This window comes from Eulemur rufifrons, chromosome 21 (genome assembly GCF_041146395.1).
Source record: "Eulemur rufifrons isolate Redbay chromosome 21, OSU_ERuf_1, whole genome shotgun sequence".
NCBI classification, from domain to species: domain Eukaryota; kingdom Metazoa; phylum Chordata; class Mammalia; order Primates; family Lemuridae; genus Eulemur; species Eulemur rufifrons.
This window is the reverse complement of record NC_091003.1, coordinates 763174-777744: the sequence shown is the minus strand read 5'-3', so window position 1 is coordinate 777744 and position 14571 is coordinate 763174. Positions and strand designations below refer to the sequence as shown.

Below are 14571 nucleotides of genomic sequence, written 5' to 3'. Positions count from 1 at the left end.
GCTGGAGTCCCAGGACTTCCACTCCAGTCCAAAGCAGGCTCCTCCTCCCAACTCCCTGTTTTTGTCCACGGCTTTCACTTTTCTCAGCCACCTGGCCTTGGGCCCTCAAAGTCACCCTTTTGCTGTGACCCTTTCACTACCCCGCTCGGTGCACGCCTGTTCTGCCATCTATGCTGGTGACACGTGTGTCCTCGCCGGCCCCGCCGCCCTGGCCCCTCCCCGTGGACTCTGGCTATAGCAGGCTCTGCACAGCTGCCTTCTCCAAAACAGTCTTTAGGATCAGCCCCAGCCGAGCCCCACGCATCTCTCATGGACAAGCACGGCTGCTTAGCGGGTGGCTGTGCCCTTTGTCCTGTGCCCCCCCCACCCCCCAAATGCTCCTGCTCTGCTCCCCACACCCCTTCGCGCTGGCCCAGCCCCAAGCCCCGCGTGGTGCCCTGCAGTTGGGGGTCTCCTCCTGCCGCCTGCCGCTGCGTGACGTGTGGCTGTGAGCACAGTGCTGAGGAAGAGCTCCGCGGTGCGGGCGCAGGACGGGGGCTGTGCACGGGTGGGGTCGCGTGGCGCTGCGTGCAGCTGGGCCAGGGGGCGGCGGGGGGACCTGTGAGTGTCTGCAAGCGGCCTGGCCCGCAGCCGGCTTCAGGTTCCCGGAGTCGTCCTGTGGTTCCTCGGGGCAAGTGTCCAGCAGATGGGAAGTGGGAGCCACCAGTCCCCTCAGGCGGACATGTTCTCTGTGGGGCGGCTGGGACTTGCGGCTCTGTCTCCCCCGGTGGAGCTGGTCTGGGGTTCAGTGCGCATCCTGAGCACCTCCCGCCATGAGCCCTCAAGGCTGGGTGTGCAATCGCCCCTCTGGGGACCCTGCTTGCCTGCCGTCTCCTCCCGTGACGCCCATGTCACACCTGTGTCACAGTATTTTGTGCATGTGTTTTATTCTCCTAGTGATTTATAAGCTCTTTTGGGGCCAAAACACACCTGCCTTGAATCCAACTGGCTGGACAAAAGTTCGTTGCTGTGATTCAGGCAGAAAACAGGGTGCGCACTGGGGGCTCCGGGCCCAGGAGGGAGATGCCCGCAGGTCCCGAGAGCCCCTCTGGGAGCCGTGCGCAGCGGGCGGGGCACGCCCCGTCCGGGACCTCGCGCTGTGCATGTGCCTTCCCTCTGCAGACCAAGAGCAGCCGGCCGCTCCGCACCCACCAGATCTACGCGCAGGACGAAGGCGCCACACAGACGCAGCTGTACACGGGCCACTTTGAGGGCGTGGCTGTGATCACAGGGAGGAGAAGCCCGCTGATTAAACCCCTGTAAGCAAGCGGGCGTGTTCCCTTTCGGTTATGTGAGCTCCTGCGCTTTGAGATGAACTCGAGTGTCCGTGCGCAAAACTGGTTTGTGGTTTTTAATTGCCATATTATCTCATGAGACTATATCAAGGTCTCATTTTAAAATTGCTAAACATTTCTGATTTCCTGCGCAAGGGTTTGGTTCCTCTGTCGCTGGAGTGCTGCAGCGGCCTTGGATGGGGTGCAGGCAGAGGCCAGGAGCAGGAAGGGCTCTTTCCACGTGGGGTGTTTTGCTTTAAACCAGTGGTTCTCAAAGTGTGGTCTCAAGGTTCCCGCGACCCTCCCGGGTGGTCTGCAAGGTGAGAACTCTCCTGCTGCTGCGAGATGTGGTGCTCTCTGGCCCCTCACTCTGAGGGCGCTGGACACGCGAGGACATGGCAGGAAGGAAGACGTGTGCGCTCGCCGCAGGAGCAGGAGAGCCTCACCCGTGCAGACTCAGGGGCCACTGCCGAAAGTGTGGTGTGACATCAGAGAAGAATTGCCACAGCCACTTGAAAAGTCCATTAAAATGCTCCTGTTTCCAGCTCCGTAGCTGTGGGACTCGCCTGTCTCCACACACGTCCTTCCACCCGGCCAGTCACTCAGGGGCTGCAAACACCACTCTTGTCACTAACGGTTTTGGTTTGGGAAATACAACATTGTTTCACTAAAAATGTGTTATTTATGTAACATGGGATGGATTTGTTATTAATATTTTTAAATAAATTAATAAACCTGTTGAAGTTTCTCACCTTTACTTTCCAACAGGTAGCATTGACAAATACACCGTGTGGACGGATTCTGGGAGCGTGAAGGGTCCTGAGACCACACGTCTGAGAACCGCTGCTTTAATCAAACCTGACACGTGCAAATGTGTCTTTTAAACAATAAGTTAGGGAGTGAATTTAGAGGATTCTTTGTAATGATTTCATTCTGTCTGATCATTTAACATTAGATTGAATTGTAAATATTTTGTTTATACTTGGCAAATTTTTTGGCTAGTCATCCTTTGAATATATTTCTTAGAGAGTCTTGAATTCTCTGGCCTGGAGAGCTTGGTTTCAGTCTTTATGAAAACCTCGGCGCTTCTTGGGCATCATAAGCGCTTACCTGGGAAACATTGGTGCTCAAATAGAACGCTGGGCTGGGCGCCCCACGGCTCTGGGACTGAGTTCTGGGGATGTTTCTTAGGGTGAGTCTTTGGAACATGTCCACGTGTAGTCCTGCAAGGTGGGGAGGCCCCTGTCTGGGAGCCCAGGTGACAGAGTAGAGGGGGCGGCGTCTTCAGAGCGCAGAACGCCTGGATGCCAGGTGAGCAGTCCTCACAACGTCGGCAACGAAGAACACACTGTGCTTGATTTTAGGCTCGGCATGAACCCTTTCCAGAAGAACCCCAAGCATGCGTCTGTGCTGGCGGAAAGGTGGGAGTCGGAAGCCTCACCCTCCTCCCTCGCAGGGAAGGCGCCTCCGTGAGGTGGTAACATAGTGGTGCCTCCTGTTTTCAGCGGGATCAGCTACGACAAGCCTCTGCACCCGATCCAAGTCGCCTCCCTCCGTGCAGAGCGCGTCGCCAAGGAGAAGAAGGTAGCGCGGTTGGCACGCGGTTGGCACGCGCCCCTCGTCCTGAACCCGCAGCCTGCGACGGGCCGTGGCGGCACTTCAGTCCAGTGTGGTGCCCCCAGTGCGGACTTGATCTGTGATCACTTATCTACGTGGTTTAACCTGATTCCACAGGAACACAGATTGTGGCCTTGAGGAAAATGTTCCAATAATCTCTATGCAAAAGTGTGATTTTCTTCTAGGCTTTAGCTGAACAGCAGAGAGCCCAGCCACAGCCGGTGGTGCCGCAGCCAGTGGTGCCGCAGCCAGGGCTACCGCAGCTGGGGGTGCCACAGCCACAACAGCCACAGCCGCCACAGCACCAGCAAGCCACTGTCCAGCCACAGCCGGGCCAGGCCGGGCCGCAAATACAGACACAGGGAGGCCAGCAGCCTTCTGGAGTGGGGCAGCCCGCGGCCACCACCGCGAGCAGCACGGCTGTCCTGGTGAGTCCTTGCCCCCGCTGGAGCCTGACGCAGGGATATGCCGGCACACGCATTGGCGGCCCTCAGACCTGCCTCCTAGCATATGGTGACCAGGACACAGAAAAGGACAGGGGAGCAGGTCATGGGCCACGTCCTGCACAAACTGTGCTCAGGGCCTTGGTGTGTGTGTGAGCGTGTGTGAGCGTGTTAGTGTGTGTGAGTGTGTGTGTGTGTGTGTGAGCATGTTAGTCTGTGTGAGCGTGTTAGTGTGACAGTGTAAATGGGAGAGAGTATGCGTGTGATCAGGGAGGCAGCCTGTCCATCCCATGGAACAACAGGTGTGACCTGACGCTCCCGCCACCCAGCACCCTGTCCCATGCCCCATGGTGACCATGGGACCCTAACTAGCACTGCTGCGGGCACGGTACCAACTGACTTTAAATGAAATGTCCGAGTGACTCTGGACAGAGAACAAAACATTGTGAAATTCTGACAGGCATCGTGCTTGCAGTTTTATTACTGGGGAGCAAACCGAGATGACGTCCTTACTTAAGCACATACCACTTTCAGGAAGAGTTGATCCCCTGGTTAGGGAACCCAGCACGGGGAGTCGCACACTTTGTGCCCGTCTACCCTGGCGCTGCCCATCCTGCCTGCCAGCGCCAGGCCTGCCGTCAGCCACGCTCAGGATGCTCGCCCTGGGCAGAGCGCCGGGCCTGCGGCTTGTCCTGCCTGCCTGCTCTGCCCGGCACCTTCGTCCTTCCGCTCTGGCCGCTGGAGGAGGCTCTTCGCACGTGGCCAGAGGCCGGGCCTCTGCCCCGTAGTTGCTCACGTTCCCCGTCATCCTTCCGAGTCTCAGCTCGGAGCCGCCTTCCGGAAGTTGCCCCCGGCCAGGTGCTTGTCACAGCCCCAGAGCTGTGGGCTCCGTGTACTCACGGAAACGTTGTTTGGTTAATCTCTGTCCCTCCTGTAGACGTCAGGGCCTGGGAGGGAGAGGGCTTCCGTGTGTCCCCAGTGCCGGCACACAGTAGGCACTTGATGCACGGAATAAATGAGTGAAAACGAATGAACGAATGAATGAATGAGCAGCTGGGGGCCGTGTCTGACCCGTCACTGATCCCCTGCCATCCCGCAGTCTCCTGGGCTGCAGGTGGCACCGGGGAAATGTGAGATGTGTCGGATTAGAAACACAGATGACAGAATGACGGCTCTGCGCTGTTTATGACGTGACGTTAACTGTCTCTCGAACAGGCTGGAGCCGTCAAAGCTGCGGGGACAGGAGCGGGCACCCAGACCGGTAATGCGCTGGGACACAGCTTTTGTGGCCGGGAAGAGACAGACCCCTGACCTCACGGCCGCCCTGGTTTCTGTTCCCTTCTCAGCCGCCGTGAGCGGAAACGTCGTGAGCGTGGCCCCCGGAGCCTCTGCTGCCTCTTTCCCGCCTCTGAGCAAGCGCTTGGCCTCTCCGGGGTTGCCAGGGACACTGCCTGTAAGTGGCCAGGGCCCTCCCCTCCCCAGTACACCTGCAGTTGGGGCCATGGCAGGGCCCTCACGAGCTGCGTAGCCACTGGGCTCCTCCGTGCTCGGACTGTATCAGGAAAAAGACTTTTTAAAAGATAAATGTTTGATTTCCGCTCGTAACTCTCGAAAGCAAAACTCACCCCCACGTTCTTTTGTCTTAAAGGCCTCAGGGGGTGCGGCCTCTGCCCAGCCCCGCACAGGTGGCTCCCCAGCCGGGCCCTCGAGCGAGCTGGCCTCCACCCCGGGTGTGCGCGCTGTCACTTCCGGCACAACGTCAGCCGTGGGCACTGCCAGCCTGGCCCCAGCACAGACCCCGACCAGGGCCTTAGTGACCCAGGGGACTCCAGGTGACAATCAGGTGTTGTTCTTGCATAGCAGATACGGAGGCCAGATTGAGATAGTCCCTCAAGTTGGGGACGCCCCCGGCACAGTGCGTGCAGGCTGCCTGTCGGTGCTTGCATCAGCAGTGTGGCCCTGTCACGCAGGGGCCTTCCGGGCACCTGGGCCACGTCACCTTGGGCGCAGCCGCAGCTGCTGGCAGAGGGCGCTTTGCTTTGTGGGGTTTCCTGGAAGTGGCGTGCGTGTGCAGGGGCGTCTTCCACAGGGCAGCGAGGGTCTTTCCCCTTCTGTGCCGAGTCTTGGACTTCACCCCTGGTCGTGCACAAAAATAACTTGTACAGATCTTTCAGAAAGGACAGGGATTTAACCAACCTTATTTATTATTGCCACATCCACTAGAATAACGTATTAAACTTTCTTTTTCTGCTGAGCAAAATCTCTTTCCCTTTGGACTAATATTTCTTACAGATGCCAATTTAATTATTTAAAACCCTATCTCTGATAACTCAAACTTTAAGCCCAACTTTGTTGAAGAAGGAACTTTGTAGCATCATCTAGAATTTTCCCTGTAAACTAGCGAATTTACTTACCCATAAAGGCGTATTGGAGGGATTTCAAACCCTGTGTCTCGGTGTCTGTCTGTCCGTCTCTGTCTCCCTCTTTCCCAGTCACGGCGGCGGCAGCGGCACAGCCACCCAGCAAGACCCTCAGCGCCGCCCACCTCCAGCTGCTCCGGCGGCAGCAGCAGCAAGTGGCTCAGACGCCAGCTCCACACGGCCAGGCCCAGACACCAGCCCCGTCTCCAGGCCCGATAAAAGCTGTAGGAAAATTGTCCCAGGTCAGGACAACAAACTGTGACATCATATAAAGGGCACTGGCAAAAACCCATGAAAGTCATCCTGGCTGTTTTAGAAAGCTTCATAATCCTGTGTCACATGGGCCGAGATGACCCTAAGGTAGCAGATGGTGTGGTTTCTCTCGTCACGCCACGTCCTTGCCAAGCAGCTGCTGTGAGACCTGAGCTGGCACTTGGCTTCCTGGGTACCCCCTGCTGCCCCCTGAGGTTGTGCGGGGCTACCGTCTGCTGTGCCCACCTGAGGTTGTGCGGGGCTACCGTCTGCTGTGCCCCCTGAGGTTGTGCAGGGCTACCGTCTGCTGTGCCCACCTGAGGTTGTGCGGGGCTACCGTCTGCTGTGCCCACCTGAGGTTGTGCAGGGCTACCGTCTGCTGTGCCCACACTGAGGTTGTGCAGGGCTACCGTCTGCTGTGCCCACACTGAGGTTGTGCAGGGCTACCGTCTGCTGTGCCCACACTGAGGTTGTGCGGGGCTACCGTCTGCTGTGCCCACACTGAGGTTGTGCGGGGCTACCGTCTGCTGTGCCCACCTGAGGTTGTGCGGGGCTACCGTCTGCTGTGCCCACCTGAGGTTGTGCGGGGCTACCGTCTGCTGTGCCCACCTGAGGTTGTGCAGGGCTACCGTCTGCTGTGCCCACCTGAGGTTATGCAGGGCTACCGTCTGCTGTGCCCCCTGAGGTTGTGCGGGGCTACCGTCTGCTGTGCCCACCTGAGGTTGTGCGGGGCTACCGTCTGCTGTGCCCACCTGAGGTTGTGCGGGGCTACCGTCTGCTGTGCCCCCTGAGGTTGTGCAGGGCTACCGTCTGCTGTGCCCACCTGAGGTTGTGCGGGGCTACCGTCTGCTGTGCCCACACTGAGGTTGTGCGGGGCTACCGTCTGCTGTGCCCACCTGAGGTTGTGCGGGGCTACCGTCTGCTGTGCCCACCTGAGGTTGTGTGGGGCTGTTGTCTGCTGTGCCCACCTGAGGTTGTGCGGGGCTACCGTCTGCTGTGCCCACCTGAGGTTGTGCGGGGCTACCGTCTGCTGTGCCCACCTGAGGTTGTGTGGGGCTGTTGTCTGCTGTGCCCACCTGAGGTTGTGCGGGGCTACCGTCTGCTGTGCCCACCTGAGGTTGTGCGGGGCTGTTGTCTGCTGTGCCCACCTGAGGTTGTGCGGGGCTGTTGTCTGCTGTGCCCACCTGAGGTTGTGCGGGGCTACTGTCTGCTGTGCCCACCTGAGGTTGTGCGGGGCTACTGTCTGCTGTGCCCACCTGAGGTTGTGCGGGGCTACCGTCTGCTGTGCCCACCTGAGGTTGTGCAGGGCTACCGTCTGCTGTGCCCCCTGAGGTTGTGCGGGGCTACTGTCTGCTGTGCCCACCTGAGGTTGTGCGGGGCTGTTGTCTGCTGTGCCCACCTGAGGTTGTGCGGGGCTACCGTCTGCTGTGCCCCCTGAGGTTGTGCGGGGCTACCGTCTGCTGTGCCCACCTGAGGTTGTGCGGGGCTACCGTCTGCTGTGCCCACCTGAGGTTGTGCGGGGCTACCGTCTGCTGTGCCCCCTGAGGTTGTGCGGGGCTACTGTCTGCTGTGCCCACCTGAGGTTGTGCGGGGCTGTTGTCTGCTGTGCCCACCTGAGGTTGTGCGGGGCTACTGTCTGCTGTGCCCACCTGAGGTTGTGCTCTGCTTGGCACCATCTCCTCTCCCCCTACTGGCCAGATGCCATTACCAGAACTTGTGTTTGGTTTTGAAGCCCGAGCATGTGGCGTCACTCCTGGTTTCAGGCTGTGCTCTGAAGAATGTGACAGAGGCTGCTGCAGGTTTGGGACCCACTTAAACCACACTGGCTCTGCCTTCATTTGTTTCCTGTTAGGCTTTGCATAGGATTTTGATACAAAACAGGGCATTTCTAGGTGAAATATGCTTTTGAAAACCATTTTCTGAGCCTAACACAAATGAATTATATTATTTAGTAGTAAGATTTCATTATTTATCATGAATTTTAAGCTTACATTAGTTTGTTTTTATTTGTATGGTTGTTGTCAAAGTTATGCTAATATTGAAAGAATTGGTCAAGTGTAGTCACCCACTCAACCCCCACCCCCGTCCTTGCACCCACCCCCGCAGCCCTCCACCCCCCCCATCCATTTCAATCACCTGCTCGGAATGGGGGCTGACACGTGCCCCGGCACTGGGAGTCCCCGTGCGCAGCGGGAGGCAGCACAGGGAAGGTGCTCTGGGCTCAGAGAAAGGTGTGTCTGGCCCGTGGAGAATAGGAGCGGTGAGAACTGAGTCTTCCGGGCACGTAGTATTCTGCATGGGTCTAGGGAGAGGCAAGGTGGAGCAGCAGGACAAGTGCACGCAGGGTGACAGGAGACAGCACGTGTGGCCGGGGGGAGGACTCGTCACCCAGGGAGGATGGCAGGCCCTCCCCTGATCCACGTCCCCTGCATACAGGCTTCCTGAGGACGGCGTCTTGGCTGCGCGAGGCCCGCGGAGAGCCTGCGTGCGTGCGTGCGGGCGGGCGGGCGCTGCGGAGGCCCCTTCAGCAGGACGGCGGCTGCATCCACTTGCGCCTTCCAAGTAGAGGGGCCAGTGGGTCCAGGGCGCCCAGGTGCAGGCTCCGGACGTGCCCGTCAGAGGGCGTTACTGGGACTCACGTGGCTCCTGAAACAAGCCCATCATAAGGGCTTCTGAAACATCTGGTCGACATCTACGTCTGATTAGATGTATATATATTTTTTTCTAGAGATAGGGTCTCACTCTGTCGCCCAGGCTGGACTGTCATGGTGTCATCACAGCTCACCGCAGCCTCAAACTCCTGGGCTCAGTCGACCCTCCTGCCTCAGCCTCCTGAGTAGCCTGTACTGTAGGCACGGGCCACCATGCCTGGCTAGTTTTTAAATTCTTTTGTAGAGATGGGGTCTCACTATGTTGCCCGGGCTGGTCTTGAACTCCTGGCCTTAAGTGATCCTCCAGCGTCAGCCTCCCAAAGTGCTGGGATTACAGCGTGAGCCACCACACAGCCAGATGTCTGTCTTTGACAGTCTTTAAAAGCATGAATGAAGAAGATACAGACTCCCGGATTTGTGTAAATGCCTTTGCCAGCTAAGGAGGGAAATGGGTGTTGTCTGTATCTTCAGGAACAGTTGATCCGACTCCAGAAGCAGAAACTGCAGCAGCCCCCGCCGCCACAGGCCCCGCCAGGACCCCCGCAGCCAACGGCACAGGCGCAAGTGCAGCCCCCGCAGCCGCAGAGCCCCCAGCTCACCACGGTCGCAGCCCCGCGGCCCGGAGCCCTGCTCTCGGGCACCACCGTGGCCAACCTGCAGGTGACCCGGCTCGTAAGTGCCCCTGCATCATGGGTTTTAGCATTGGAGGCGGTTTGATTATTCTAATCGCTAAGGAAGGATCACATCATGTGACACCGCGGAGCTCACGTGTCCTTGTTTCTTGTTACTCAGACTCGAGTGTCCGCCTCCCAGCTGCAAGGCCAGGGACAGATGTCGGTGCCAGCATCGCCGACGGCCCAGCTTGGTCTGGCCAAGCCCCCGGTGGTCTCCGTCCCGGCTGCCGTGGTGTCTTCAGCCGGGGTCACGGCACTTCCCGTCAATATGACAGGGATTAGCGTCGCGATAGGGCAGACCCAGAAAACGGCAGGTACTTGGCCGCGTCTGACTCGGGAGACTCGAAACAGCTCCCCCAGTAGAGCCCCGATCCTCGTCTGCCTCCCCCCACGAAGCAGGTGGCGTGGAGCCCGCCGCCCCCAAGCGAGAGGCACCTGTTTGCGCCACGGGGATGCCGTGTGCGCACGTGTCCCCCAGGGCTGCAGGTGTCTCCTGCACGCGGGGTCCTTGCCGGGCCGTTCACTTTCTGAGCAGACTGGCAGCCTGTGGGGGCGCGACGCGCCCGGCCATTCAGGCTCGGGGCTGTCTCACATGTCCACGTTCCCTCCCTTTCCTGTCACCGCAGGAGGACAGACCGTGGTCGCGCAGCCGCTGCACGTCCAGCAGCTCCTGAAACTCAAACAGCAGCAGCAGAAAGCAGCACAGCTCCCGGCTCCGGGCCCCGCCGCGCAGCAGAAGGTGAGTGACCCAGGCGTCCGCTCTGCTTCCCGGGGTCCACAGGGCCAGGCCTGTCCCCATCCTGTCCCCGCCCCCGTCCCGACGGGGCAGCTGTGTGAGCAGCACTGAGGGGGCACGTGGCTCAGGCGCCAGAGAAAGTGGCCCAGCAGCCCCCGCATGTGCTCACTCTCGAGGGGACGGTGGCTTTTGAAACGGAGACAAGTACGGGGAGTGAGAGAAAGGTTGGATTTTGCTTTTTCTGTGTAGTATAATTTTAAAAAATACATTTAAACTGATTTCTATGAAAAGTGACTCTGACAAGGACTCCTGTTCTGGGTAATATGACGATTAGAGACCCTGAAAACATTATTCAACAACACATCTAAAAATGCCAGATTTAAAAAAACCACAGGTGAAACGTACAAAACCCTGGATGAACCTGCAGGACAAGGAGCCCGGGAGCCACTTTGCTGTCAGCACCGCACAGCCACCAGGCGGCGCCACTAAGACCTTTTCCTGTCATTCCTGCTAAGGGCAGAGTCTCCCCTGCGGAGCTCCTCAGGGTTAGGACCCCTGAGCCCGAGGAGGGGCCGGCTCAGGGTTTGCACCCCCAGGTGGGGGTCTGGGGGAGCCGCTCACTCCATGCCGGGGCCCCCAGAACACTCTCCCATGGCAGCCCCTGCACACCTGGGCTTTTCTGGGGACAGGATCTGGTGTTGCCCCCAGAGCAGGAGCATCGAAGGGACAAGGGCATGGCTGGCCGTGAGGACGCCTTGGGGGAGTGTGCAGGTGCTTTCAGGGGGCCCAGGCTGACCTCTCTGGGCCTCAGCGCTAACGGCCGGGCCGGGGCCGAGGTGTCCACCACGGAAGGCCGATTAGCCGGCCCGGAGATGTCAGACCAAGGCCAGCAACGACGCCGGATGGGGCGGGAGGTTTGCGGAGAGCTGGGGACGTGGGCCAACCGCCGCCGGCGCTCACGGCCTGCCCTGACTTTGTGACCGGTCGGGGGCAGCCTGGAGGCGCCGTCTCCGGTCCAGGGTCCTTGGCTGTCTGAGCACCTTTGCTCCCTGCACGGCTGTTTCCTCTCCTTCCCCACCCCAGACACAGACTGTTCTTTTGAACGGCCCGAGAGGCCAGCCCGGTGCCCTGCATCTCCCCTCGTGCTCAGCCCCGGGGGCTGGGCTGTCCGCCGCCCGCCCCAGCTCCTGCGGTCTCGGCTTGCAAAGCCGCGTGTCCAGGGAGGTCACGCCTCCCTCTGTTGTTCAACACCACAGTCTTGGGGACCTGCTGTTGAAGGGCATCAGGTGTGGCCAGTGTTGGCTGTGCCTGCACTGGGCTGCGTGCCATCCCCCGAGACTCGCTTGCCTGCCGGACGGGCCAGGGACGGAGGCAACTCCTCCCACCGGCCGTGAACAGGGTTTCTCTCGCTTGGACTGCGCCGGGTGAAGCCTGGCTGAGGGCATCTCGCGGACTGCCCCGGTTTGCTTCTAGCTGGGGCCGCCAGCCAGGCTGAAGGGGGAAGCACGTGACCATTCAACGGGCAGGGCTGGCCCTGCCCTCCAGTTCCTTGAAGGGCAAACGAGATTCGAGCTGCGACTGAGCTTGGACTCTCTCGGGTCCTGGAACAGGCCCTGCCAGCACACGCCTACTGGCCCCCGGGGCCTCTGCTGTCTGCACCCCCTTTTACAAAGCCCATCTTCTTGTTTCACAGATAAATGCCCAACAAGCCGCTATTCACACCCAGCAGCCGACCAGTCAGCAGCCAAAAGCGACGTACACGCCTCAGCCCAGCATAAAGACCCCGTTTTTGACGTCCCCTGTGTCTCAGGCTCCCAAGGCCCCGGTGACCCAGCAAGTGCAGGGCCAGATGCAGGTAGGGCCGCTGTCCTTGCCTCACAGGGTGGCAGATGCATCTGCTTCCTGCTGTCCTTTTCTACTGGTGACTCTCCCTTCCCTCAGAAGCCGGGGAGGGAAGGTGGCGCCTGGGGCAAAGGTTTCTCTGCTTTGCTTCGTGCAGGTGGCCAAGACCCCTCCCATGGCTCAGAAGCAAACGCCTGTGGCGAACCTCCAGCAGGTGGCGGCTGCTGCCCAGCAGGTGAGCTCTACTGACCTTAATGTAAGACAGAGGCCGGCGCCCTGCGCCTCCCTGCTCAGCGCCCTCCCTCGGGTCTGGCAAACCACTTCTTTCCACCCACCCCCTAACCCTCTCCAGGCCGCTGGGAGGGCTCCTGCCTGAGGCACTGCTGCGGAGCCCACCATGTGCTCTGGCCGCCGCTGCCCACCGTGTTGTGGTTGGGCCTCTGTGCCGTGCGGGTCAGGCCAGGGCCCGCGGTGCCGTCATCTATACGCAATAATTGGTCATGTGATTTTGTGCTCTACTGGCCTTTATTTGGAAACAGCCAAAGATTCAGCTGTATGTCTTTAGTCTGGGCCAGCCTGTTCCCAGGCACCATTCTGCATTGTAAGGAGAAAGGCCAGCCCAGGGGCTGGCAGCCTGGTTTCCAACCATCCTCACAGCGGTGAGTCCCTGTGCCTCTGCTTTTCTTTGGCAATTAGTGATGAGCATCTTTTACCTTTTTGGTGTTGTTGCTGTTTCTGTTTTTTTGGAGACAGGGTCTCGCTGTCACCCAGGCTGGAGTACAGTGGCGAGATCATAGCTCACCGCAGCCTCACACTCCTGGGCCCGAGTGATCTTCCTGCTCAGCCTCCTGAGTAGCTGGGACTACAGGTGCTGCCAGCACCACGCCCAGCTAATTTTTTTTGTTTTTTTTTTTTGTAGAGAGGGGTCTTGCTATGTTGCTCAGGAGGGTCTCCAACTCCTGGCATCTAGCGATCCTCCCACAGTGCTGGGATCACAGGTGTGAGCCCCCACACCTGGACTTTAACCTTTTTGTAAACAAAGCACTCTGCCGAGACGTGAGTCTCCTGCTGGGCAGTTCACCCCCTTGCAGTGTGCAGTTGAGTGGTTTTCAGTAGAACATGCACAGGCGCGACCGTCACCAGGTTAGACCATTTCCCCCGTCGCCAGAAGGAACTGCATCCTCAGGGCCAGTCACCACCCCAACCCCGGCCCTGGGGACTGGCTCCCACTCAGCGTGCTGGGTTCAAGGGTCACCCACGTACCCCGTGTCGTGCCTTGCTCAGTCCAGTTGTGTGGGTTCCCCACGTTTGCTACCCGTCCTTCAGCTCGGGGACGTGGACCTTGTGTGGACACAGGTGTTCATTTGTCTCGGGTGTGCAACTGGAGTGGAACTGCCGGGTCCCAGGTAATGCTGTTGAACCCAGTGAGGAGCCTCAAACTGTCGTCCACAGAGGCCCCATCTGTCTTTTGGGTCACCCTGGGGGCAAGGGGCGTGTCCCTGATGAGTGAGGCAGGGCATCTTGGGGTGGGCGGTGCTGAGCTGGGGGCGGGACTGCGCGTGGCTCAAACACCACAGACGCTTAGATTTTCCTGAACAAGTGTGTCGCAGGTTGCTGTCGGCCCTTGGGACAATTCCCGTAGACCGGAAGTGCTGATTTTCTGATGATTTTTGCCGGTTGGGTTTGTCTCGCTGGGGAGTCCGGGAAGCCTCGCGCCGCCCTCGCTGCAAGCCGGTTCCAACCAGCTGCCTTTTCCATGACTGAACACGAGGCCCAGGCAGTGGGGGCTGTTTGTGTCTCACAAAGGGACTTTCGGTCATTCCAGGTGCAGTGCTTTCCATAAACCAGAGAAAACGGACATACTGGGCAGCAGGAGTGACGCACAGGCTGCGTCCCCACTCTGCCGCCGGCCTTTAGCCCCACGAGGGCTGTCCTCACGCGGGAGCCCGTTTCAGCACTAACCACCTACTTGTCACCTCTCAAACACGCAGGTCCAGGCGCAGCCGCAAGCGACGTGTCAGCCCACGGCTGGCCAACAGCAAGTTCCAGTGCTTCCCGCAGCAGCTCCCGTGGCTCCGCACAAGTTACTGCAGCAGCAGGTCGTGACGACGGTCTCAGCCCAGATGCAAGCCTCGGGGGCGCCGAACCCTGGGCCGGTCCCGGCCTCTGGGGAGGCCCAGAGCCAGCAGCCCAGAGCCCAGACGCAGGCCCCGCCGTGAGGCGCAGGCCCCAGCACGCCCGGCTGCCCCTGGCGGGCTGAGGTAGGGAGTGCGGGCCCCAGAGCTGGACCTGGCCGCCCAGGAGGGAGGCCTGTGGCCTCGCGGGGACTCCAGCACTCCAGCCTGGGCTCCTGCTTCAGCCCCACGTCCCAGCACGGTCGAGGGGTGCCGTGTGCAGCTCGCACAAAACAGAAACCCCTTTTGTATGGGAATATTGTGTTTCTATCCCCATGGAGTTTGTACTCGTTTGGTTTGTGTACTTTTCCCCTCCCCCTCTCCTTGTGCCCTCGTGACCTGTACTTGTTCTCCTGCCTTTCCTCTGCCTGCGGCCGGGAGGGGACGAGCACAGGTACTCCAGGCGGCTCTCAGTGACAAGAATGGGTGTTTTCATGTTATTTTACTGC

The 14571-nt window shown here is 59.6% G+C and overlaps 1 protein-coding gene across 1 annotated transcript in view; it reads left to right on the top strand.

The window, feature by feature from the left end:
* The window catches only part of LOC138401861 (E1A-binding protein p400-like), a 70534-nt gene extending 56005 nt beyond the window's left edge, over positions 1-14529 (top strand). The window contains exons 40-51 of the mRNA XM_069497493.1: positions 1162-1298; positions 2678-2734; positions 2819-2897; positions 3116-3358; positions 4589-4634; positions 5866-6035; positions 9168-9368; positions 9489-9684; positions 10000-10109; positions 11800-11961; positions 12106-12183; positions 13940-14529. Of these exons, the coding sequence (XP_069353594.1) occupies positions 1162-1298; positions 2678-2734; positions 2819-2897; positions 3116-3358; positions 4589-4634; positions 5866-6035; positions 9168-9368; positions 9489-9684; positions 10000-10109; positions 11800-11961; positions 12106-12183; positions 13940-14167 (1707 nt within the window). The 3' untranslated portion in view covers positions 14168-14529. The remainder of the gene's footprint in view (positions 1-1161; positions 1299-2677; positions 2735-2818; positions 2898-3115; positions 3359-4588; positions 4635-5865; positions 6036-9167; positions 9369-9488; positions 9685-9999; positions 10110-11799; positions 11962-12105; positions 12184-13939) is intronic.
* Positions 14530-14571: the final 42 nt, after the last annotated feature.